Raw genomic sequence first — 24,486 nt, forward strand, 5'->3', positions numbered from 1 at the left:
TGAGCAAGCAGAACAGAAACAGACTTATAGATACAGAAAACTTTTTGTTGGTTGCTAGATGGGAGGGGGTTAGAAGGATGGGTGAAAAAGGTGAAGGAATTAAGAAGTACATATTGGTTGTTAGACTAAAGAACCTCAAGGGAAAGGGGGAGGGGAGGTGGGAAGACATAAACCAAAGAATTTATATGCATATATGCATAACCAATGGCATTAGTGTGAGAAAAGCAGGAGGGGCCTCTCTTCTTGGTCAAGCCTCCCTACTCCCCACTGCCCTTCAGCTCCTCCCCCAGCCTTGCACATAGAAGCAGCCTGGTTTCTGACCTTCCAGGAAAAGGGGGTACCGCCTGAGAGGGGGACACTTGTAATATATTCAACAATAAAGATAAGTTTTAAAAATAACTAATCAAATCATGCATTTAAAAAGGGTGAATTTTAATTTATGTAAATGATATCTCACTGAACCTGCTTTAAGTATAGAAACAGTGGGCTGGAGAGGGTAGAAAATAGGATGGTCATGACTGTCTCATTGCCAAGGTGACATTTGAGCAAAGCCTTGAAAGAGAAAAGAGATGCGATCTCTGGGGGAAGAACATGGCAAGCAAAGGGAATCGCGGGTGCCGAAGTCCTAAGGCGGGCGGTGCTCAGCCTGGGCGGGGACCAGCGAAGAGCTGGTGGGGCTGAAGTGGAGTAGAACATGGCCGTAGAGGGGCGTGGTCAGGCACCGGGGACGGGGGCAGATCGTGGGGCTGCGTAGGGCTCCAAGTGCAGTGGGGACCTCTGGGAGTTCAGAGCATAGCTGTGACATGACCCCTTTGCCCTTGAACAGACCGCTGGCTGCTGTGTTGGAAACGGTCTGGGGCAGGACTCATTAGGAGGCCTTTGCAAGAATCCAGGCAAGAGGTGAAGGTGGCTCAGACCAGCAAGAGGCAGCAGAAGTGCTGAGAAGTGGCTGGACTTGGAATATATTTCGAAGGCAGAGCCAACAGGATTTCCTGCCGGATTGGATGTGGGGTGTGAGAGAGAGAGAGAGAAGAGGCAGGGATGACGCCAAGGTTTTTGGCCTGAGCCACTGGAAATGCAGCCAGGCACCCCTGAGGGGGCCGTGGACCAGTTTTCACTGTCCCCAGGGGCCTGTGGCTGAAGTCAAGGCAGAGTCAGAAGGGAGGGGCTCCTGTCTCTGGGGTTCAGGGAGTGGGCTGCACACACTGGTTATTCCATTACCCTTTATTTATTGGCCTTATTGGCTTTTGTCATTTCCTCATTGTCTCCTGTCCGGAGAGAAGACTATAAATGTGATGGATTGACACAGGATACAGGAGGCCCAATTATTGCTGTTAAGCCGGACTCTCTTCTTGGTCAAGCCTCCCCACTCCCCACTGTCCTTGAGCTCCTGCCCCAGCCTTGCCCGTAGAAGCAGCCTCATTCCTGGCCTTCCAGGAAGAGGGGGTGCCACCTGAGAGGGTGAGTGGCACACAGATGGTCCCCCAGAAGACACAGCTCCAAGGACCACTCATGGAGGCAAGCTCAGACCCCCGGCCGGTCACACCTAAAATCCCAGCACCTGTTCCTTGGGCTCAGGCCAGAGGCTGGGCGGGGAGCAGGGTGGGAGATAGGACATACTACCTGCTGGTCAGCCCACCCGGAGGGGGTTCTGCTTCAACCTGTACTGTGAACTTCTGGATCCCAGCTGGCCCGTCTCTTCACAGAGGCTGGGATGATGGGGCTTTTCTCTCCAGCAGCAGGTGCCTGGCAGCTGCCCGAGGATGCCAACCCTGTGAGCTGGCATGGGAGGAAATGCTTGTCAGGGTGGTCATTACACGTGCTGGGCTCAGGCTGGCCAGGCCCCACCTTGACTTGGGACACCACAGGGGAGTGGTACCCCCAGCAGGGCTCCCAGGGTCCCTCTGATAGGGATAGCCCTCCCCCCAGAGCTTGGCAGCTGCCACCCTTTGAGCGTCAATTCTGAATGAGGTCCCCTCTGGCCTGTCTGCCTGCCTCTGTCCCTGGGAATGTCCTGAGGCCCCTGGTCCAAGTGGGTTGGGACAGGAAGCTTGAGGTGGTTCCTGGGATTTCAGGCAACTCCTTCTGGTACCGCCCCTCCCCCTCCCTAAAGGGACTTTCATGACTGAGCCTTGAGCGTTTCTATGCAGATGAGGAAAGGGGCGGGGCCTCAGAGGACAGGAAGGATGCAGATAGAGAGAATCCAGGTGAATTCGGTGGACCAGGAACTTGACTGGGTTGTCTCTTCCGCAAACATTTCTGGCTCCTAATCTGTGCCCCGCACTGGGGTGTGTGGGGAGCGTGGCTCAGTGGCCCAGCTCTCGATGCGAGGGCCCGCCGTGCATGCCGTGGGCTCTGAGCCCTCGAGGTGTGGACGTGTGCTGAGCACAGCCGGCCCGAGAGGCACGGGGGCAGCAGACGCGCTCCTGGCTCCGAGCCCTCGGCGTGGCCTGGCGGCTCTGTGCTCCCCGCTGCTGCCGGTCCTGGTTCGGCCTGTGGGAGCGCCCGTGCTCCGTGCCCTGCCCCTGGGGCCGCTGTCAGGGCTGGCAGGCGGAGGAGCTGCTGGCACGGGGCAGGGAGCTGCCAGTGCTGCGGCCCCAGGGTGACAGCTGACGTCTGTCCAGGAGCATTTCTCCCTGCCAAGGGCTGAGCTCCCCGGGCCACATGCCTTCCCGCTGACACCAGAGCCGATGTCCGTCCCTCACAGAGCTGCCCGCCGCCTGGACCCCGGCCTCACCCCAGAGTGGCCAGTGACAGCTGCGGCGTCACTCTGAGCACAAAGTCCGGCTTCTGTCTCCCTCCAGACGAGCCCGCCACGGGGGCCACCCCAGACTTCTTTGGCTCCTGGAACAATGGGGAAGCCGCCAGGCTGGCCCAGCCTGTCCTGGAGCTTGTGAGAGAGGAGGCTGACCCTTCCCCTGCCTCCTGTGGGTGCAGCCTCCCCTGCCCCCCCCCCCTGCAATGTCACTGAATCGCCACCCATTGTCCCAGCTTTAGTGGTTAGTAGAGCACACAGACCGTCCCCACGTGCTTTCATCCTTTTCCCGATTTCTAGTAAGAAATGTATTTCCCGACACGATCCAGGTGCATCCAACCAGGATTTAAGTGCAGCCGAAACAACAGTTCCACAGAACAGCATGCCCCCTCCCCACGTAGGATACCCATCTATTTTATTTTATTTTTATTATTCTTATTTTATTTATTTATTTTTTTGGTACGTGCCCCTAGCGGGAACCGAACCCGGGACTCTCTGGTCCGCAGGCCGATGCTCCAACCGCTGAGCCAAACCAGCCAGGGCTATTATTCTTATTTTTTAAAGTTACTTAAAAAAATTTTTTTCTTTATTGATTTTAGATAGAGACGAAGGGAGAGAAAGAGAGAGATGGAAACATCGATGAGAGAGGACATCGATTGGCCTCCTCCTGCATGCCCCCCACTTGGGGATTTGGCCCACAACCTGAGCATGTGCCCTGACTGGGAATCAAACCTGCGACCTCCTGGTGCATGGGTTGACACTCAACCACTGAGCCGCACCGGCCAGACCAACCCAGCTATTTTAAATTCTGATATTCTTTTAAAAAAAGCTGGCCTTGGCCCACTGCACCCAGTGTGGCCCCTCGAAGAGCCCGGGTCTGGTTGGGAAAAGACGGCTAAACAAGCGTCACAGGAGGTTAAAATGGACGGCCCCTGCCCCGCTTCTTTGGTTAATTCTCACCTGAGGATATTTTTCCATTGATTTTTAGATAGAGTGAGAGGAAGGATGGAGAGAGAGAAAGAGAAACACTGGTGTGAAAGAGATACTCGATTGGTGGCCCCCACAGGACCCCGGGGCTGGGAACCTACAACCAAGGTAGATGCCCTTGACTGGGAATCAAACCCGCGACTCTTAGGTTCATGGGCTGATGTTCTAACCACGGAGCCAAACAGGCCAGGGCGTTTTGATGGATTTTTGAAGAGAGTGGAAGGGAGGAAAGGAAGGGGAGAGAGAGACACACATCGATTGGTTGCCTCCTGCACCTGCAACCCTTTGGTGCAAAGGCCGATGCTCTATCCATGGAGCCACACCAGCCAAGGCCCTGCCCTGGTTTTGACCAAAGGACTAAAACCTCAGGTTTCAGGACACCAAACAACAAGTCCCTCCTACACAGATTGCTTATAAGGGAAACGGCATCAGACATGGGCCTGAAGTCACATCAAGTCACGTGTACTACGGAGTTGGAGAGAGCAGAGCGCCTAGGAATCTGTTGGTTGGTTTCTTTGTAGAAAACTGTCCAGGCCCTGGCCGGTTTGGCTCAGCGGTTAGAGCGTCAGCCTGCGGTCCGGAGAGACCCGGGTTCGGTTCCCGCTAAGGGCACGTACTTCGGTGGCAGTGTGTCCCCGGCCCTGGTTGGTCGTGCGGGTGGCAGCCACTCGATGTGTCCCTTCACGTCGATGTTTCTCTCTCTCTCTCTCTCTCTCTCTCTCTCTCTTCCTCTCTCTCCCTCCCACTCTATCTGTACAAAAAATGGAAAAATAATCTCGGGTGAGGATAAAAAAAAAGAAAACTGTCCAGAGTCCAGGGCCTGTGGACTCCCTTGGGGAAGGGCCTGCAGGTGGGGCGGTGGAGAGAGCAGGCCGGCCAAGGGGGCTCCCGGGGGCTCCCAGGGCCTCCCAGGAGAGCTTTGGCACGCGGGCGAGCTGGAGGACTGGGCCTCACTCGGCCTAAAACAGCTCGGGTGGACAGGGGACGGGGTCCTGGCTCCGGCTCTGGGACTGGAGAGAGGGTCTCGGGGCAGACGCTCTGCTGGGGACGGGGACAAGTGCTCTGGGTACTTCCGTGGACCCGATCTGGCAGGCCGAGGGCTGGCGTGTGCCACAACCGGGCCACTTGCAGGACTGAGGGCCTCGGCAGGAAGAGACTGGGGTGCCCAGAGGCAAAGGAAGAGGTCCCAGGGGTACCCGGAAAAGAGTGCATCTCCTGGGCTGAAGGATCTGTAGGGGGGATGCCCAGAAGGGAGTCTCCCCAAAGCCCACAGGTGCCTGTATGAGAGTCTCCTCTGGCCCATGTGGCCTGGGAGGAGTTGCTGCCTGGCCACCCTAGCCCCCCTGGTCAGAGGCTGGATGCCCAAGGGCAAGGGGGCTGGGTCTATTTACAAGGTAGCGCGAGTGTCCTTTTTACCCAAGACTGAGCCAAACAGCCACCGGATCAGCCGGGTTCTCATCCAGGGCCAGCGGAGATTATCTGCTCTGAGTAAAGCCAAGAGGCACAGGGAAAGACAAAAATAAAGGTTGGGTTCGATGACACCAGGGGTCATGTTTGCTTACACATGGGCTTTGCAGGTGTTTGCAGCGGGAAGTGACACGCACTGTGAGGAGGGAAGTCCAAGGGTGGGGCGATCGATGGGGGGTGGTCAGGGAGGGCCCCGGAGGGGGGCAGTAGGATGAGGCCTGCAGGCTGGGCGGGAAGGAGAAGTGTTCTGGGAGGCTGAGGGGGAGAGCCTGGCCCTCCGAGGGGTTAGAGAGATGTGGGTACAAGGTGCTGGGCTGGGGGCCCTGGGAGGGGTGTGCCTTGATCCCGAGGCAACAGGGCTTCATCCAGGAGGCAAGGACCTTGGATGGAAACATTCTGGTAGCTGAGTCGTTTGGGATGGCTGAGGTTGGAGGAAGGGAAGCCACGAGGCAAGGCCTCGGCCAGGGAGCAGCAGCAGGCTGCCAGTGAGGGGTTTGAAGACGCCGAGAAGGTAGTGCCAACGGGCATGGACCGAGCCAGCAGGCGAGGGAAGCTGGCACTGTGGGGGACCTTCACCGGCAGGCTTGGGGGCGATACGGATGAGCTCAGTGTTGGAGGAGTTGGAGGTGTCGCTTGAGGGCAGCCGATGGGCTCCGGATGGATTCAGGACTCTCCTCTAAAGCATGGCCGGGGCGGGAGCCTGTTTCCCGCTCTCTTCCCTGCCCGGGGCCTGTGAAAGCTCCGTCACTCAGACACTGGACAGTGTGCCCCACAGAGGCAGTCCGAGAGCCCCAGGAACCCTGGAGAGGAAGAGAGGCTTCCAGAAGCCGGCTGTCCACGGAGTTAACTGTGGGTGGACGGGACCACGAGACGGCTCGGCCGCAGGAGGCTTCTGGTGGGGCCCAGGCAACAGCGAGGCAAGGGGCTGAGGGCTGGGGGGAGGGGAGGGCCCGGAAGCCAGCAGCAGGGGGTCAGGTGTCACAGGCCCCAGCTTGGGACACAGGTGCCACCACCTGGCTGTTCTCCATGACAGCTGCCCCTTCCCACAGCCCCCTTTCCCAACCCTTCCCATGGTGTGAGCCCCAGATCGCAGTCACCCCCTCTGCCGTGCCCCGGACCAGAGTCTGGAAGGCCCGGCCGGTGTGCTCTCGCGGGTGCAGACGGCTTGCCCAGGCCGCACTTTCCCGGCCATTTCCCTGGGAAGAGGGTGCCAGTCCCGCGTGGTCCTCAGGCCCTCACCCCGCCCTCCCAACGCCCCCGCTGTCCAGGTGGCAGAGCGGGGCTCCCCACAGGCTCCCCGGGCCTCGGCAGTCTCAGCACACGAACAGAGCCCAGGCCAGGTCAGGAAGCCGTTTATTGGTTTGTTTTAAAAATATGTATCTTATTTACACACGCGGTGTGGTGAGAAGTGCTCAGTTAGTTCAGACAGCAGCTGGCCCTGGACATTGGCCCCTCCCTCCTTCTGTCCCCTCCTGCTGGTCATTGTGCAGTTCTAGAAAAAAAATGAGCCACACTAAAAGCTGAGGCGTCAGGTCTAGCCTACCCCTGCCCTCGACCACACCGTCCACAGCCACTGGTGTGGTCAGCGGCCAGCCCGGGCACCTGTCTCAAGGCTCTGGGGGCTGTCCACACAAAACCAGTCCCTTCCGGCCAGCTGGGCTGGCAGCCCCACCGCCTCCGAAGCCGCATTCCTGCCCACGCAGGGAGGGTACACGCTTCGCCAAGCCCGGAGAGCAAAGCACAGAGATCTACAAAAATAAGATTTCCACTCGGAGCAGTGTCACTGGGACAGTTAAAATCATGTCCCCCGCTGGGCTCACAGGGAACACGGAAGCAGAGGAATCGCTGGGGGTGGGGTGGGGCTGGGACTGCCACCCGGGAACCCGGGGTGACAAAAACTGTAATACTTGACTCACTGGCCCTGCCACGAGCTCAGAACGTCCAGCCCTCTGACGGCTCGGAGAGGTAGGTTGGGAGCAGCCAGTTCCCGTCCCGGCTGCCCCGGGAGGGGCCTGTGAGGTTGGGGGCCTGCTGGAGGGCGGCCTTGCTGAGCTGGAACTGGGCAGCCGAGCTCCTGCAGGCTCCGCCAGCCAACACTGTCACTCAGGGTGACAGTTCTCCACATCAAAAGATTTGCATATGTTAAACAGGATTGTCAGCAGCTGAGGAGGCCCCCGGGGTAATTAGACTGGAAAAAGTCTTTTTCCCTGGAAAAAAAACCTTCTCACAAGACCTGTGGGACAGCCTGGACCCCCCCGCCAGTCGGTCCTGCGTGTGGGTGCCACCAGGACCCCAAGCTGAGCCAGAGGGGCTGGTCCAAGGCCACACTACTCCTTCCCAGGAGTCCACGGTCCATTCCCCCAGGGCACAGGACCAGCGTGACCACCCCGAGGCCCCTTCCCTGCACAGGACCCAAGCTCCCCTCCCTGCTCCCATGTGGCTGCATCTGGAGAGGCGCGAGGGCCACACAGAAATCCCCTCGCCCCCACGTTCAGAGGCAGAAAGGTCTGGAGAACCCTGGCAAAGATAGCAGGTTCCCTTCTTCAGGTGGGCTGAGGACGGTCCGACTTCTTAGCCCCCACCCCGCGGTGCTCGGCCTCTTCCTGGCCTGCGGGGCAGGGTCTGCCAGGTTCCAGAGACGCTGGGTGCCAGGGTGCGAGCGGCTGCCCCTCGGCCCCTCGGTCTCACGCCACAGGCTTACAGAAGGCCAAGCCGCCTGGCAGAGGAGGCAACGGCAGTGCCTGGGACCAGCCCGAGACCCAGATCCGCTTCTGGGAGCCTTTCCTTCCCGTGGAACTGAGCCTCGGAGGGCCTGCCTGAGGACACAGGGGGAAACAGGACCCTGGGGCGGTGGGAGGCCAGAGTGAGCCCTGCTGGCGAGACCCCACCTGCGGGGCTGGGAGGAAAGGGGTCTCCTTCAGGCTGGGGCAGCCGCGGCTACCTGCACCCACCTGCGGGCAGCTGGCCTCTGGCCTGTGTGTGCGAGAAGAGGGGTCAGCCCTCCTGGCCCCTCAGCCCAAGCGGCTGGGGACCCTCTTTCCACCCCGGGCAGTGCAGGCCCGGGGCAGCCGCCCTGATCCCGCAGTGCAGGCCGGGGACAGCCGCCCTGCTCCCGCAGTGCAGGCCGGGGAAGTCACCCTGCTCCCGCAGTGCAGGCCGGGGGCAGCCGCCCTGCTCCCGCAGTGCAGGCCGGGGGCAGCCGCCCTGCTCCCGCAGTGCAGGCCGGGGAAGTCGCCCTGCTCCCGCAGTGCAGGCCCGGGGCAGCCGCCCTGCTCCGGCAGTGCAGGCCGGGGGCAGCCGCCCTGCTCCCGCAGTGCAGGCCGGGGGCAGCCGCCCTGCTCCCGCAGTGCAGGCCCGGGGCAGCCGCCCTGCTCCCGCAGTGCAGGCCGGGGGCAGCCGCCCTGCTCCCGCAGTGCAGGCCGGGGAAGTCGCCCTGATCCCGCAGTGCAGGCCGGGGAAGTCGCCCTGATCCCGCAGTGCAGGCCCGGGGCAGCCGCCCTGCTCCCGCAGTGCAGGCCGGGGAAGTCGCCCTGATCCCGCAGTGCAGGCCGGGGGAAGTCGCCCTGATCCCGCAGTGCAGGCCCGGGGCAGCCGCCCTGCTCCCGCAGTGCAGGCCCGGGGCAGCCGCCCTGCTCCCGCAGTGCAGGCCGGGGAAGTCGCCCTGATCCCGCAGTGCAGGCCCGGGGCAGCCGCCCTGCTCCCGCAGTGCAGGCCCGGGGCAGCCGCCCTGCTCCCGCAGTGCAGGCCGGGGAAGTCGCCCTGATCCCGCAGTGCAGGCCGGGGGCAGCCGCCCTGCTCCCGCAGTGCAGGCCCGGGGCAGCCGCCCTGATCCCGCAGTGCAGGCCCGGGGAAGTCGCCCTGCTCCCGCAGTGCAGGCCGGGGAAGTCGCCCTGATCCCGCAGTGCAGGCCCGGGGCAGCCGCCCTGCTCCCGCAGTGCAGGCCGGGGGCAGCCGCCCTGCTCCCGCAGTGCAGGCCGGGGAAGTCGCCCTGATCCCGCAGTGCAGGCCGGGGGCAGCCGCCCTGCTCCCGCAGTGCAGGCCCGGGGCAGCCGCCCTGCTCCCGCAGTGCAGGCCCGGGGAAGTCGCCCTGATCCCGCAGTGCAGGCCGGGGGCAGCCGCCCTGATCCCGCAGTGCAGGCCGGGGAAGTCGCCCTGCTCCCGCAGTGCAGGCCGGGGAAGTCGCCCTGATCCCGCAGTGCAGGCCGGGGCAGCCGCCCTGCTCCCGCAGTGCAGGCCGGGGAAGTCGCCCTGATCCCGCAGTGCAGGCCGGGGGAAGTCGCCCTGATCCCGCAGTGCAGGCCGGGGGAAGTCGCCCTGATCCCGCAGTGCAGGCCGGGGGCAGCCGCCCTGATCCCGCAGTGCAGGCCGGGGCAGCCGCCCTGCTCCCGCAGTGCAGGCCCGGGGCAGCCACCGATTCCGCTTCTGCTTTGAGAATGCACTTCCAGCAGCCACGTGCACACCCTTGTTCAGCGTTCAGAAGAGGCAAGTGTGAGGTGCTGCCAACATCCACGGGAAAAACGTTAGTTCTTTGCGCAAGTAAAAAAATATCAAATATAATAAATGTATGAAAGCCCATTCACAACACATACAGTCTCAGTTTCCTATTCCATCTCAGCAGCTGCTCGCCAGAGCCCCGGGCCAGGCCACTGGGGTGGTGGGGCCTCCCGGGAGGGACAGGCGTCCTGAGCGGCCGGCTGGGCCAGTGGCTCCGGACCCTCAACACGGGTGCCCTGGAACTCGGCCTTGCTGACCCACGGGGCTGAGCCTCCTCTCTCTCCTGAAGCTCAGAGCGAGGGAGGCCCAGCAGACGCTGGCTTGGGTTTGCCTCAAGGCAACGGCTGCCTCTCCGTGTCCTGGCCAGTGGGCGAGGCTCACACGATAGACTCCCGGCCCCCGTCGGGGGTCGCAGGACCTTCGCTGTGGCTGTAGTCGGACACCCGCGCCTGGGCGTTATCGCTGGTGGCCCGGGTGACACTGTCATAGGAAGGTGGGAAGGACGTGGAGGAGACGGAGGAGCTGGAGAGTGGGCCCAGGCTCCGGGAGAAGTTCGCATTCATCTTGCAGGCGATGAGGCCCTCCCGCTCAGGCGCGTCCTCCTCGGACAGGCCGCCGCCCTGCTGGCGGAAGAGGAAGGAGGCGTGCTTCAGGGAGCGCTGCAGCAGGTGCCTCCGGAAGGCCCGCTGGATGACGGTGGCCGACACCTCCTCGTGCTTACGCCGGAGTGTGGTGGTGATGGGCTCGTAGGAGATCTTGGATGGGTTGGCCGCCATGAACTTCTCCTCCATCTGGATCTTCAGGGCGTCCATCTCCCCAGACTCCCCTAGGACCCTCTTGGTGAAGGCAAAGAGGATGTCCATGCAGTGGATGCGGTCCCCGCTCACCATGGGCAGGTCCATGTTGATGAGGTTTATCTGGTTGGGCTTGGCGATGCGGAGAGGCTCAGACAGGGCGTCGGCGAAGTCCGACAGGGCCGAGTACTCGATGAACTGGGTGGCCTCCGGGTCGAACTTCTCCCAGATCTCGTAGAACATGTCGAAGTCGTCCTCGCTCAGGGGCTCGGTGCTCTCCTCCGTGGCCACGCTGAAGTTCTCCAGGATGATGGCGATGTACATGTTGACCACGATGAGGAAGGAGATGATGATGTAGGTGGTGAAGAAGAGGATGCCCACGGCTGGGCTCCCACAGTTTCCCCGGGAGCCATTGCTGTTGAGCAGATCGGGGTCGCAGTAGGGGGGCCCCGTGTTGAGGATGGGGCTGAGGAGACCATCCCAGCCAGCCGACGTGGTGATCTGGAAGAGGCACAGCATGCTGTTGGCGAAGGTCTGGAAGTTGAACATGTCGTCGATGCCAGCTTCCCACTTGACGTAAGCGAAGTTGGCCATGCCGAAGATGGAGTAGATGAACATGACGAGGAAGAGCAGCAGCCCGATGTTGAAGAGGGCAGGCAGGGACATCATGAGGGCAAAGAGCAGCGTGCGGATCCCCTTGGCCCCGCGGATCAGCCTGAGGATGCGGCCGATGCGGGCCAGGCGGATGACTCGGAAGAGCGTCGGGGAGAAGAAATACTTCTGGATGATGTCCGAGAGCACAGTGCCTGTGGGAAACAACAGAGACTGTGGCGACCCATGGCATCCCCGCCCCTCCAGCCCAGCGCTGCTGGGTGGGGTCTCTGTACCGTACGGAGCCAGGAAGAGGAGGCCCTTCCAGGAGGACCGGTTAACTGTAAGGTCCTGCTCCCCCCGCCTCTCTGAAGCTCCATTTCTGCTTGTGATTCAGAAAATGAGGACCCACATCTTTTGCAAAGTGCCTTCTGTTCGTTGGTCTTTTGAGAACACTGCACAACAGGGGTGAACCTGGCCCATCTTCCAGATCCTGGGGTCTGAGGCCTGAGGGGACTTTGGCGGCCGTCTTAGACCAGAACTCAGGGCTTTGCCTCCTTGCTACTCAAAGTGCGGTGTGAGGACCAGCTGCCCTGGGATCTCCTGGGCACCTATCAGAAGTGTAGAACCTCAGCTCGCATTTGCACAAGCCCAGGTGGTCGGAGGTTCACGTGCAGTCAGTGCACTCTCCACGCCACGCCCGCCTTGCCACGCCCCCGGCCCCACAGGCGCACCTCAGCCGTCGCGAGATGGCTCCTGTCACCCTCTCCTCTGTTAGCTTCCAGGGCTGACTTACCCTTTGGTCTCTATTGACTGCTCTGGGATTTCTAAGGAGCAGGGATACATTGTACAGCAGAGAGAGTGAAATTAACTTGACTCATGTTGGCCCAAGTGATCTTTCCAGACTCCTCACATAATAATGCCGCCGGCTGCCATGTGTCCAGTGTTTACTGTCAATCAACACTGAGCTGAGCACTTTGTGTCATCCATTAAGCTCTCCTAGTCACCCTAGGAAGTAAGCTGATCCCATCATCCTCATTTTCCAGAAGAGGAAATTGAGAGGTGAGGTAACTGACCCAAGCGGCCCTCTAGTCAGTGAGAAGCTGGAATTTGACGCAGACACTCTGGCTCCAAGTAGAGCCATTAACCGTGCTCTGGTGTGGCCGAGCACTGGGAACAGGAGGTGTCCTGCGGCACACGCTGCACCTCCCGAGGCCTTGGAGACCGCCTGTCAACAGCCCCGTTCCTGCTGCCGATACCCCGCATCCTCTAGTCCCAGGGGGCGCACCCCAGCCCTCGCCCCTGCCCGGGACCTCACTGAGCGTGTCCTGCTGCTGCCCCCACTTCCAACCATCTGCCTGTCACCGCAGCTGCAGCAGCCCTGCCTTAGGCCCTGCATCTCCCTCCGAGTTCACCAAAGCCAGGGGCTGTACACGCGGAAATGTGGACGTCAGTCGCTCCGAGGCAGAGGGGGCAGGGTCAAGAGCTGAAGGGGGTGTGTGGTGTGGGATGGAGAAGTGAGGAGTGCGGAGAAAAGCATGAAGGAGACTGTGTGCTTGGCGTTAAGTAGCAACGCCGGGCTGGAGAAGACACCCGGCCTGGGGAGGGCATCTCGTCCAGACGACTGGTATACCCACCCACGATGGAGAGGATGACCACCACGAAGTCGAAGATGTTCCAGCTGTTGGTGAAGTAGTAGTGCCGCAGGGCAGCCATCTTGATGATGCACTCGCCCGTGAAGATGGCTACGAAGAGCAGGTTGATCTTGGTCAAGATGTTGACCTTCTCGGAGCTCTGGTCGTCCGTCTCCACCATCATGGTCACCATGTTCAAGCAGATGAGAAACATGATGGAGACATCGAAGGCCTGCTTGGTCACAATGTCGAATATGAAGCCCTGGTACTTGTTCTGGAAGAAGGGGCAAAGGCTGGCTCAGCAGGGGCCTGAGCAGCCCCGAAGGCCCCTGCTGTACCTTTCTGCCCAGATCACCCACCCTCTTCGCTGCTGTCTGGTGAGGCCAACACCCACCAGGCGGTCACGCTGAGGGGAAGAGGTCAGGAGCTGAGAGGCAGCCTGGCTGTCCAGCCGAAGAGCTCCCTGGGCTTCAAGGCCCAGCCCCGAGGCTCCCTCTTGACCCAGAGGCCTCCTCTGATGGGCCTTCAGGAGGAATTTCTCCTCCTCTGCGTTTCCTTCGCGGACATTCATTTTGCTTCCCCTTTTGTTCCCACCGTCTGGAGGTTAAATTTCAAGCTCAACCCTAGTAATTACATTGGCCCCCAAGTTATAAATGTCCTCCACTCTTTTCAAGGAATTGATTGTATTTATTCTACTAACTACATTTATATGTGTCTTTAACTGTGAGCCACCCCAGACTATTCTGGGGGAAGAGAGAAGGTTGTAAATAAGTGAAAACATCTACACGCACAGAACAGAGTATGGCGACCAGGACAGGATCCGGTGAAATTGATGAACTGAATTAAAAAACCAGGGCTGCCACTAACCAGCTAGTGATTTGTGTTGTCACCTAAATACTCTGAGTAATTATTGGCCCCACCCCGCTCCAACACACACGTGTAGAAAACGGCTTCATCAGGCAAGGGGGGCAGCTTGGCAGAGGACTCAACACCCCTCTTCGCCGCACGCACCAGGGGCTCTACCATTCAGGGGGTTGCAAGGATGAGGCAATGCAGGGGGTAGGTAGAGGCTGTGAAGACCGTCCTGCTCCCCTGGGGAAACCTGGGCCCTTGCAGGGGAGGAGGGGCTCACTAAGAAGCAGATGGGTTTCTGTGGGAGGGGTGTGCCCTGGTTGCCACGGCCTTCTCGTGCCTTCCTTCCTGTCTCTATGAGCCTGCGTCCTCTGTGAGTGGCCAGACTCCTAAGATGCCCCTCCTTTCCTGGACGGGCTGGGGGCCTCCGGCTGGGCCCAAAGACCCTGGAGAAGCCAGGATAGTTGATTGTGTGGCTCCCCCTGCCCCAGCCGATCCTTCCCACTCTTGCTGAATTGGGAGCTATGCTCACCAGGGGCCGGGGGATGGGCTTCTGGGGCTTCTTGGAGCCCAGCTTCTTCATGGCATTGTAGTACTTCTTCTGCTCCTCTGTCATGAAGATGTCCTGGCCCCCTAAGTGCAGAGAGACAGGAACCAGACTCATTTTGGGGTTCTTAGAGGCGCCAGCATGGATGGCACAGGGACCCTGCATCAATAATGAAGGTGCCAGGGCCAGCCCCCTCCTCACCTCCTCTCCTGGAAGAGCAGAGCGTTTCCTATCCTGTGCCACAGGGTCCTCCCCAAACCTGCTTTCCAGGGTCCCTGTCCCCATTCACCCGAGATCTCTCTGGCTTTGTGCCCTGCGCCCACTGTCTCCCCTGCCCAACGTAGCCAGGTTGGAGGTCCTCCCTACCTACTTAGTTTACCTGCAGACCAATCGCGGCCCCTCTGATGGAGCTCCAGGAAGACCCTGGCCCCTGCACAGGTTCTACCCACTGGCCCTGATCAGGGACCAGGTACCGAGTCTCCAGCCTCATCCAGCTTCTCTCAGGAGCCTCGTCTCTCAGGCAGACCAGGGCAGGCCTGGGCATGTTACATCATGGGCACACCCCTCTGCCCCCCACTCCATCCAGCAGAAGCACGCGGAGGACCATCCTCAACAGAAAGCCAAAGTGGGTGCAGGAGCCAGAACCCTTGGCACCCAGCCCTGCCGGCCCAGGGGGAGCCTGCGCTCTACGTATCTTTTTCTTCTGTTGGTTGAAGTTGTCAATGATGACACCGATGAAAAGGTTCAGGGTGAAGAAAGACCCAAAGATGATGAACACGACAAAGTAGATGTACATGTAGAGGTTGTATTCCCACTGGGGCTGCTCTTCATACTGAGGGGAGAAATCAGACGGAGATCAGACAGGCAAGCAGCGGGCTGGCCGGGGTGTCTGTTCTGTGGGAGAGGGGCACCCAGGGGAAGGTCATCAGCACAGGTGTGGGTGGGTGGGGTGAACATGGGAAGTGGATGGTGACAGGTGAGGACAGCAGGCCGGCTGGGCGCAGGGCAGGCCCTGTGCCACCACATGGCTTCTTTCCCTGGGCCATTGGGATGTCTGAGAATATGGGGCATCTCTCAGTCTCCTGTGACCTGTCAGTGAGGACGGGTCGGTACGAGGACAAAGAAGAAGCTTGATCTGTATCTCCGTTGCTTCCACCCTATCCTCCTGGGGTAAGACTAAGATTCAAGTAAACTACAGTGAATTCCATGAGAAAGGTGTTTGAGAATTCTGGGGACTCCTTGGGCGATCCAGGCCAGGCCTGGGCATTCCAGGGGGGTTCAACTGCAGGTTGATGCAAGCGACCCGGCCCTCGTAGGGTGGCCTTGCAGATGTGCACCCTGATTCTCCAGTGGCCAGGCAGCTGGGAGCCTTCAGCGCCTGACTTGGCGGAAGAGGCCAACCTACCCCTCTGGAGTCCACAGCTGCATACATAATGTCCATCCAGCCTTTAAATGTTGCCTGAGAGGAAAAGACAAGAGTAAGAAAATCATTGAGCTCTGCATCGACTGAGCAACTAGGGCTCCTGTCGGGACAGGTAAGGCCAGGAAGGAGCCTCCTTCAAGGAGCCAGCAGCCCACCCCGCCCCTAGAGCAGTGACCAAATGGCCAGGTGGTCCGGCAAAGGCCTTGTCCAGGGCTGGGCGTGCGGGGAAGCCAGCTGAGCAGACGCCCCACGAAGGCCACGCAGTGTAGGAATAGCCTCTCGGTGTTGGCCGAGGGACGAGCGGAGCCGGGCGGACGACGGCCCTCCAGATCCACACTCATGTCAGACTCTAAAACAACACGGTTCTGCGGCGGTGGTAGAGACACGAGGTGGGGCTTGAGCCCTCCGTTCCAGCCTAAGGTGGACCCCGGTGCTGACCTGGTCCCTTGTCACGCACCTCGGAGAACCTTGTGGCTTCCGCTCCACAACCTTTCAAAGGAAGTCCCTAAAGAATCCCAACCTCCCCTTGGACTTAAGGTGGGGTCCCTTGCCAGGGGTCCCTTGTCAGGGGTCTGTGAGTAAATGGTGCCGACGTAGAAAAAAGAAAAAAAAAGCCCCGAGTGTTGGGTTCACCGATTTCCCTGTGTAAATCCTCCCTCCACGGCCGATTCCAGTTGCCGACGTGCGGCCACTGAACACGGGCACGGAGTCCATGGGGAGCTGGGCCAGGAGCAGAGCACGAGAGGGCTTCCACGGTTCGGGCATAATAGAGGTATTAACCTCAAGAGCACAGATGATACTAAACGGTTTCATTTGGTTTTAATATGATTCAGTTAATTATATGTTTATAAAATACAATTTTTTTTTCTTAATCCTCACCCAAGGACATTTTTCTATTTCTCTTCAGACAGAGAGGGAGGAAGAGAGAGAGAGAAACATCGATGTGAGAGGGGCACATCGACTGGTTGCCGCCTGCATGAGCCTGACCAGGGCTGGAGACGAACTGCAACCGAGGGACGTGCCCTTGGCTGGAATCGAACCCACGACTCTTAGGTCTGTGGGCCGACGCTCTAACCGCTGAGCCAAACCGTCCAGGGCTAAAATGTAATTTTTTTTTTTTTTTTTTATCCTCACCCGAGGACATTTTTCCATTTTTTTGTTCAGATAGAGCGAGAGGGAGAGAGAGGAAGAGAGAGAGAGAGTAACATCGACGTGAAAGGGACACATCGAGTGGCTGCCACCCGCACGACCAACCAGGGCCGGGAACAAACTGCAACCGAGGTATGTGCCCTTAGCGGGAACCGAACCCGGGTCTCTCTGTACCGCAGGCCGACGCTCCAACCGCTGAGCCAAACCGGCCAGGGCTAAAATGTAATTTTTAATAATAGCTTGCAAAATATCTGGCTTGAGCACACCATGGCCATGAGACAGGGCCCTGGTGCCGGCCGCACTGTCGGCCCCTGTCTGGGCAGCCATGAAGCTTCAGGGTCCGAAAGACAGGCTCCGTGCTGAGATCAACTGCCCCGCGGGGCTCACCGGTGTCCTAGGCCAAACCCAATCCCACGCCCAGCTTCCTGTCAGGGAGCAAGCTGCTCCACACAAATGTTGCATTTCTGAGAGTTTTTAAGAGGCAGGCAGGGCAGATGGGGAAACTGAGGCTGCTGCACCGAAGGCAAGCCATTTCAGCCCCGAATGCCACACGGCCCTCACTGTGCAGGGGCCTGGAAATGCCTTGGAAGCTTCTGAGGACCACCCAGGGCTATGAGATGCCGCAGCTAAATTCCTCCCCGCCACTGTGTGGTTCTGTCTGGAATGGAAGGCAGTTCTGGCTACAAAAGGGGTCTTTCCCCACAAGTCCTGACATTGAGCGGGCCAGGCCCAGGGACCGGAGCTCTGTGGGTGTGGCTCTAATCCTGTTCTCCATGAGGTAGTCCAGGAGCGTCTTTGGAGACGGCTGCTCCTGGGACCTCGGGAGCGGGTGGACACGGGAGTGCACGCGCTTGGTTCTCAAGTGAGAGTCCCGCTGAGTTTTCCTCTGGGGACTAGAGGCAGGTGTCTGAGCTGAGGCCTGGGATAGCAGGAGAAGCAGGCTGCAGCTTCATGAGTTGTGGTTCTGTGTGCGGTTCTGCTGTTAGGGCTATTCGTCAGTTGATTTTATGGCACGGCTCTGGCTGGTGTGACTCAGCGGTTACAGCGTTGGCCCGTGGACCGATGAGTCTCGGGTGCGATTCCGGTCAAGGGCTTGTACCTCGGTTGTGGTTCATCCCCGGCCCTGGTTGGGGTCGTGCAGGAGGCAACCGGTTGATGTGTCCCTCTCACGTCGATGTTTCTCTCTCTCTTCCCCTCCCTCTCACTCTACCTGAAGATAAAATGGAAAATATCCTTGGGTGAGGATTAAAAAAAAATGATGGCATGATATTCACTAACGGCACCGTCCTCACCAACCAGTGAGAACTTTGGAAAGACTGGGCAAGCTGGGTGAGTTTAAACATCACGCACCTTGCACATCAGAGATGGAAGAAAATCTTTTTTTACACAACACAGGGGATACCACTTGTAACAGAGGGATGGCCAGAGCCACAGTTTTGCTAACAGTTCAGGGTGTCTACGGTCTTCCACTTCTAACCTGCGCCAAACTGACCGCGTGAGGTCAACCTGACTGCTGGCTGGGACGTTGGTTCTGTCATGTGCTGAACCCCAACATTATGGGTCTTGGAGAACATGGCGTCTGCTCCAGAAAGGGAGATCTGGGGACGTCCCAAGGAGCCCTTGGCCCGCAGCCAAGTCTCTGGAGAACCTTGGCCCCCTTTGGGCAATGTGACCCTCCTTTAATAATTCAGTGGCCCCAGTGGCCCTGCTCCCCACTCACATCATGGGTGAAGGAGCCTGTTGCGAGAGAACCAGTGGGAGGAAGGAAGTCCCTCCTCTCTGAGACTTACCACCTGCAGGAGGGCCAGGTACCCAGCCCCCACGTTGTCAAAGTTGACTTTCACCTTGGTCCAGTACAATTCGCCGGTCATGTTGAAGGACTCACAGTCGCTCTTGTTGTTCACGATGCTGTAGTTTAAAGGCAGGTCCCCCTCGGTCTGGTTGATGCACCTCCCAAACTTCCCCGCGAAGAGGTTCACGCCCATGATGCTGAAGATGAGCCAGAAGATGAGGCAGACGAGGAGGACGTTCATGATGGACGGGATGGCACCCACCAGGGCATTGACTACAACCTCAAGTGGACAGAGAAGAGACTCAGCTCCCGGGGGTGTCCAGAGACTATGCCCTATTCAAGACACTCCCCAGCCCCAACCTGCTGACTCCCTCGCCACAGGTCCTTGTGGGGAGGAGGTGCAGACCACTTCCTGTCCCCAGGGAAGGGCGACCCACAGGTCCTTGTGGGGAGGAGAATGACAAAGAAACACACACCGTTCTCTTTGCACCCCAAGTCTGATGCAGCTGCAGCACATCTGCCTTTCTCTTCTTGGCCCTGCCTGAATCCAGGACTTTGAAACTTAATTTTCACCAGGGTAGTTGAATATGCCAGGGACGGATGGGAATGGGCCCTGGAGACACATTCTCTGAGCTAAGTTTCTGGTTTATCTGCGGGTGGCTGCTACTGGGTTGGGGGTGTTCTCCCCTAAAGTGTGCCCCGGGAAGGCAGCCGGTCCTCTTACCCTCATGCCCTCAAACCGTGACAGGGCTCGCAGGGGCCGGAGGGCCCGCAACGTCCGCAGCGACTTGATGGGGCCCATCTCGGAGAAGCCCAGCGTGTTGGCCACCAGGCTGATCAGCGAGACCTGTGGGAGGCACGGGGAAAGTTCTGCACAGAGACAGGCCTTGGCCCACCCGAAACGGCGGGGAGTGAGGGCCGGCAGGCCTTCCCCGCCTCCAGTCCCCACGGGCCCGTCTCCACAGCCACAGGCCAGCCGTCCGGGCCCGACACTGGGGCAGGCGCCGTGTCCTGGCCGAGACACACCTTGACTGAGCCTCCAAACCACCTTTGGTGTGGACGAGCAGGGACGCAAGGCCCGTGTGTTTTCCTTTAAGTCAAATTCTTGGGCCTCTTTTGGGGGAGGAAGGACTGTCCTGGGTTTGAGTCTGAGCAGACAGGCTCTCTCGGGGCATTTCCCTAAGGCCAGGCCTGGCAGCCTCCGGACACCTTCAAGAAGGGAGGCTTCCGTGGAGATCCTGAGGCAAGGGGATCCCTCTGCCCCCTCTGCCCCACTCCCGCATGGCATTTCCTTCCCGAGGGCTTCGTTCTAAGGCTCCACGGGCATCCAGTCCCTCTTTCCTCACTGCTGGCCGGGAACACGGCTTCGATGGCCTCCCGCCTGACCGCGCATGCAGTCACCACTGAGAGCACCTTGGCGCTCAGGGCAGCCTGGGGGGGCGAGGAGCACGGGCAAGGGCCTGACTGCCACAGCCCCCGCCCCGGCTGGGAGCACCTGCAGGAGGGGGCTGGGCAGAGGGGCACCCCTCGAGGATGCCCAGCTCCCGGTCCCCATTCCCCGAGAGGTAGAGGGGCCTCTCCCAGGGGCCAGTGAGCCTGCCTGGCTCCCAGCAGGCCACTCCCGACGTCTGCTCTTCCCCACCTGCCCCGCCCAGAGTCCCCCCAACTCGGCGACTGCAACGCCATCCCTCCAGCTGCTCAGGCCACAGCCTTGGCGTCATCCCTGCCTCCTCTCTGTGTCTCACGCCTCACATGCCACCCATCAGGATTTCCTGTTGGCTCTGTCTTCAAAACACATGCGAAGTTCAGCTATTTCACACCACCTTCATGGCCACCGCGGTGGCCGGGCCACCGCCACCTCTCCTCTGGATTCCGCCACGGCTCCAGCTCGTCGTCCTGCTGCCACTCGGGCCACCCCTCCCACCCACGGGCGATCTTTTCATAACATGAGTCAGTTCATGTCGTCCTCCTGTCCCAAGCCCTGCACCGTCTCCCCATTTCATTCTAAATAGCCCTGTGTTCCAAAGGCTGCGCCTTCTGCCCCATGCATCTGGTCTCATCCTGCACCTGCCGTCCTGACTCACGCTGCTCCAGCTGCTGGCCTCCCTGTAGCTCAAGGGTGCCAGGCACACTGACCACAGGACCTTGGCACTGCCGTTCCAACTTCTGCTTGGAATGTTCTGCAGACATCTTCCTGGCTCACCACAACGTCCTTCAAATCTGCTCAAATGTCCCCTCAGCGGGCCCTGCCAGCCCATTTAAAGTTGTGACCTACTTCCCCTCCCCTCCCCCTGCCCCCTGGCCTCCCAAACCTCCTGGCTTCCTTTTGCTTCATGGTTCACATCAGCTTCTCACGTAATATAAAATCGGCTTCCTTAGTGTTTTATTGTTCCTCTACACTGGCAGGGTTTTCGTCTGTTTTGTTCCCCAAGATACCCAGCGCCCTGTCCATAGATGCTCACTAGTGTTTATTAAAAAAAAAAAAAAGCATGAATTGTCCTGAAAACATTGTTCTCCAGACCTGAGGCCTGAAGACACCCTTTCCCACGAGGCTGGGCTGGGGGTTGGGGGCAGCATGGCCAGCGTCAGAAAAGCTGGATTCCAACACTCACTTCCTCCTGCTGACCTTGGCGAGGTCCCTCCCTGCTGTGGGCCTCGGTTTCCTTCTCCACAAGCTGCCTGTCCAGTCTTGGGCCTGGCCTTAGCTGAGTCCCCAGGTGGCAGGGGCGGGTGTGGGTGGGCCTAACCAGAAGTCTCCACGGACTCCCTGGGGCCTGCCCTGGGACAGTCCCTCAGGCCTCTGAGTGGGGGGCTGGGGTGGGGCCTCGGGAGTCCCCTCCCTCCCTCTCTACTACCCCCGCACCCCTCACCAGAGCATTGGCATCCTTTCAGCCACTGGGGTGACAGAGAGAGGCTGCCCACAGGCCCAGTGGCCTGATGTCCCCACGCACACTCCCATCCAAGGAGTGTCTCCCGCCACAGCCGCTTGAGGTTTGACCTCTGCCCTGCCTGGACCTTGGCCAGGCTACTGGGCACTCTGAGTAGGGTGTGGGACACAGCAGGTGGGACGACCTCCTGAGCCTGCCCAGTAGCTCTTCACCAACCCGTCCCCCCTGGCCTTCGGCTCACGCTGTCCCCGGTGCAGACAGCCTCCTCCAGGCTCTTATCTGGCCACGTGTCCAGCGCCTGACAGACATTTCACGATACGCTGTGGTCTGTGCATGGTGCAGGCTTGTCTGCCCCGTTCTGGGGGGCTCCACTCCGGCCCTGGCTCACCCCCCGCCTGTGATGCTCTTCATGGCTGCACAGGTGGGTCTAGTCTCCCCCAGAAGCCAGGGCTCCTGAGCACATGGTCTAGGTCTCCCTAAATTGGGGGTTCTGATGGCAGGGCCCAGGACTCATGGTTCTCCTCTTCCTCCCAGACTGGGGACCTTGAGAGCAGGATCCGGGTCTCCCTGTGGCCGCAGAATCCGGCCTCCTCTCCCTCCGCCCACCGCACGGCACAGACGAGTGTCTCTATTCAGCCCAACTCCTGCCCGCCTGTCACCCTGTCCCCCTGTTGTTTCAACCCCACTCACAGCAGCCATGGCCTCCCCTGCCCCTGCCCCTCGGGGCGGCACTCACGTCCACGATGAGGAAGTCCAGCCAGCACCAGGCGTTGGTGAAGTACTTCTTGAAACCGTAGGCCACCCACTTGAGCAGCATCTCCAGCACAAAGACGTAGGTGAACAGCTTGTCGGCATATTCCAGCAGAACCTTGATGGTCTTCCGCTCCTCCAGGTAGATGTCCTCGAAGGCCTGCGGGCCAGGTCGGACAGGTGGACATGACCTCCTGGGCACGGCCATCCCACCCTGCTAACTGGGAGGGCGGGGGACAGAGCGAGACGCCTAGTGGAGGGGACTCCTCCCTCCAAGGCGAGCGGGGGACGCCGCCCCAGGCTCTCCAAGGGCGTGTGCCGTCGGTGGGCCAGCAAACGACCTCACTCGGTGTGCGGACAGTGTGCAGTGAGAACTTCTGCCTTTACACTGAAGAACAAGTCTCAGTTCTGGGCTAGGGCACCTTAAAGACCTTTCTAGAACTTGCGGATCTCCCATTTTAACAAGGAGGGAGGGTGTTCTGGCTCGGCTCACAGCCTTCTGCAGGAAACAACATCAACCTGTTTTTTTATTCTCCTTTAAGCAGTTACCTACTTTTCATAAGAAATAATATTGGTTTCCAGTTGCCATAATCATTAGATGTTTTCCTTTATAGTAAGTTTATTTAACCAAACACAGTGAGAGTTGATCTAAGGCAGAGCCTCAGAGAAATGACAGTGAAGGCAGCGTGGCTGTGGGGGTCAGGAGACACAGGAGCAGACACAGGCACACCTCCGGCAACCCTCAGAATCGAGGCGTCAACGTTTCTAAAATGCTAGAAGCTTTCTCCACCTCCTCACTCCTGCCTCAGCCCAAATTCCTGGGCCAACGGCTTTCTTCCACCTCCAGCCTTCTGATCGTACCTGCCCCGCCCAGGCACTGCTCTGCCCAGCATGTGCTCCCGCCCAGGCCCTGCTCCCGCCCAGGCCCTGCTCCCGCCCAGACCCTGCTCCCGCCCAGGCACTGCTGGTGCCCAGCATGTGCTCCCACCCAGGCGCTGCTCCCGCCCAGGCGCTGCTCCCACCCAATGTGTGCTCCCGCCCAGGCCCTGCTCCCGCCCAGGCCCTGCTCCCGCCCAGGTACTACTCCCACCCAGGCCCTGCTCCCGCCCAGGCCCTGCTCCCGCCCAGTGTGTGCTCTGAGCCTCCCCATGTAGACAAAAACCTGTCACAGAGCCCTGGAGGCGGCCTCCACCTGTGGCTCTGGGCTCCCTGTCCGACCGCAGGGCCACTTGAGCTGCAGTGGCCCAGGTGGACAGTGCTGTCCCCAGCGCCCGAGCACACTGCCGAGGCGTACACATGGCTAGTCTGCTCAGTGTACACGGGACAAGAGGGTAACTCAGGTCCCAGCATGGATGTGGGGAGTTGCTCAAGAGAAGCAGTAGGTGCCCCAGCCGGGTAATTCAGTTGGTCAGAGAGTCGTCCCAATACATCAAGGTTGCGGGTTCGATCCCCGGTCAGGGCATGTATAGGAATCAACCAATGACTGCATAAATGAGTGGAACAAAAAATTTGTTTCTCTCTCTCTCTTTCTCTAAAAAAAAAAAAAAAGAGGTGTTTTTTTTTTCTGGTTATAAAAATGTGTGCTTTTTATAAAAAAATAAATGATATAGAAAATAAAAGGCACCTCCAATGTCACGACATTCCAGTAACCACTGCTAACATTCAGCAAACATTCTTTTCGACACCCTGTGTGTGTATGTGAGCGTATACTTTCATAAGATACACTAAATATTCTGCTTTGAAATTTTTTCCACTAAACAATCTTTTGTGAACAAGTACTGACTCAATGATGTGATTACATGAATCTCATTCTTTTTAAAGGCTGCGTAATATTTCATTATTTGCATATACTACTGTTGATCTAGCCAATAACCCAGGCAATGACCATTTCTGTTGTTTCCAATTCAGCCCTAGTAGAAACAACAGTGCACATCGGGTCTGGTCATCTGCTAAGGATGCATTTCTAGAATTGGGGTGAAGATCAAAGGTGTACTTTGGTGTGATGGGGAGAAGGGCCTCGGAAGGGGTCACCTAGAGACACTCCCTCCACAGTGCGTGGAGGCGCCTCTCTCCTCACCACCCCAACCTCACTGGTGGTAATTCTTCGTCCCTCTTCCCAGCCCGACGGATAAAAACTGTACTTTGTTCCATTTTAAATTATTTTTTTACTAGTGACTGACATAGTTTCCTGGGATATTTGTTGTAATGTTCATCTTCTTTGCTTATTTTTTTACTTGAGTGTCTGGTGTATTTGGGGACATTCTCTCTTTATTTGATACACTTTACCCTGGTCGTGTGTCTTTCCATCTCATTCCCTCTTGTTTACCCTACTGAAGTTCTACACTTCATCTTCACTTGTTATA

General features: G+C 59.0%; 1 protein-coding gene across 7 annotated transcripts in view; it reads right to left on the reverse strand.

Moving 5' to 3' along the window:
* Positions 1-9,621: 9,621 nt before the first annotated feature.
* SCN5A (sodium voltage-gated channel alpha subunit 5) overlaps positions 9,622-24,486 on the reverse strand; it is an 89,698-nt gene continuing 74,833 nt past the window's right edge. For 4 of the 7 annotated variants that reach the window (XM_036267567.1, XM_036267565.1, XM_036267572.1 and 1 more), the window contains 8 exons: positions 22,110-22,283; positions 19,210-19,332; positions 18,484-18,765; positions 15,527-15,580; positions 14,816-14,953; positions 14,107-14,211; positions 12,726-12,996; positions 9,622-11,303 (listed from right to left, as the gene is read on the reverse strand). In XM_036267567.1, the coding sequence (XP_036123460.1) occupies positions 10,081-11,303; positions 12,726-12,996; positions 14,107-14,211; positions 14,816-14,953; positions 15,527-15,580; positions 18,484-18,765; positions 19,210-19,332; positions 22,110-22,283 (2,370 nt within the window). In that variant the 3' untranslated portion in view covers positions 9,622-10,080. The remainder of the gene's footprint in view (positions 11,304-12,725; positions 12,997-14,106; positions 14,212-14,815; positions 14,954-15,526; positions 15,581-18,483; positions 18,766-19,209; positions 19,333-22,109; positions 22,284-24,486) is intronic. The other 3 variants (XM_036267569.1, XM_036267568.1, XM_036267570.1) reach the window with 2 other exon arrangements.

Source organism: Molossus molossus, unplaced genomic scaffold (genome assembly GCF_014108415.1).
Source record: "Molossus molossus isolate mMolMol1 unplaced genomic scaffold, mMolMol1.p scaffold_m16_p_18, whole genome shotgun sequence".
In the NCBI taxonomy this organism is placed as follows: domain Eukaryota; kingdom Metazoa; phylum Chordata; class Mammalia; order Chiroptera; family Molossidae; genus Molossus; species Molossus molossus.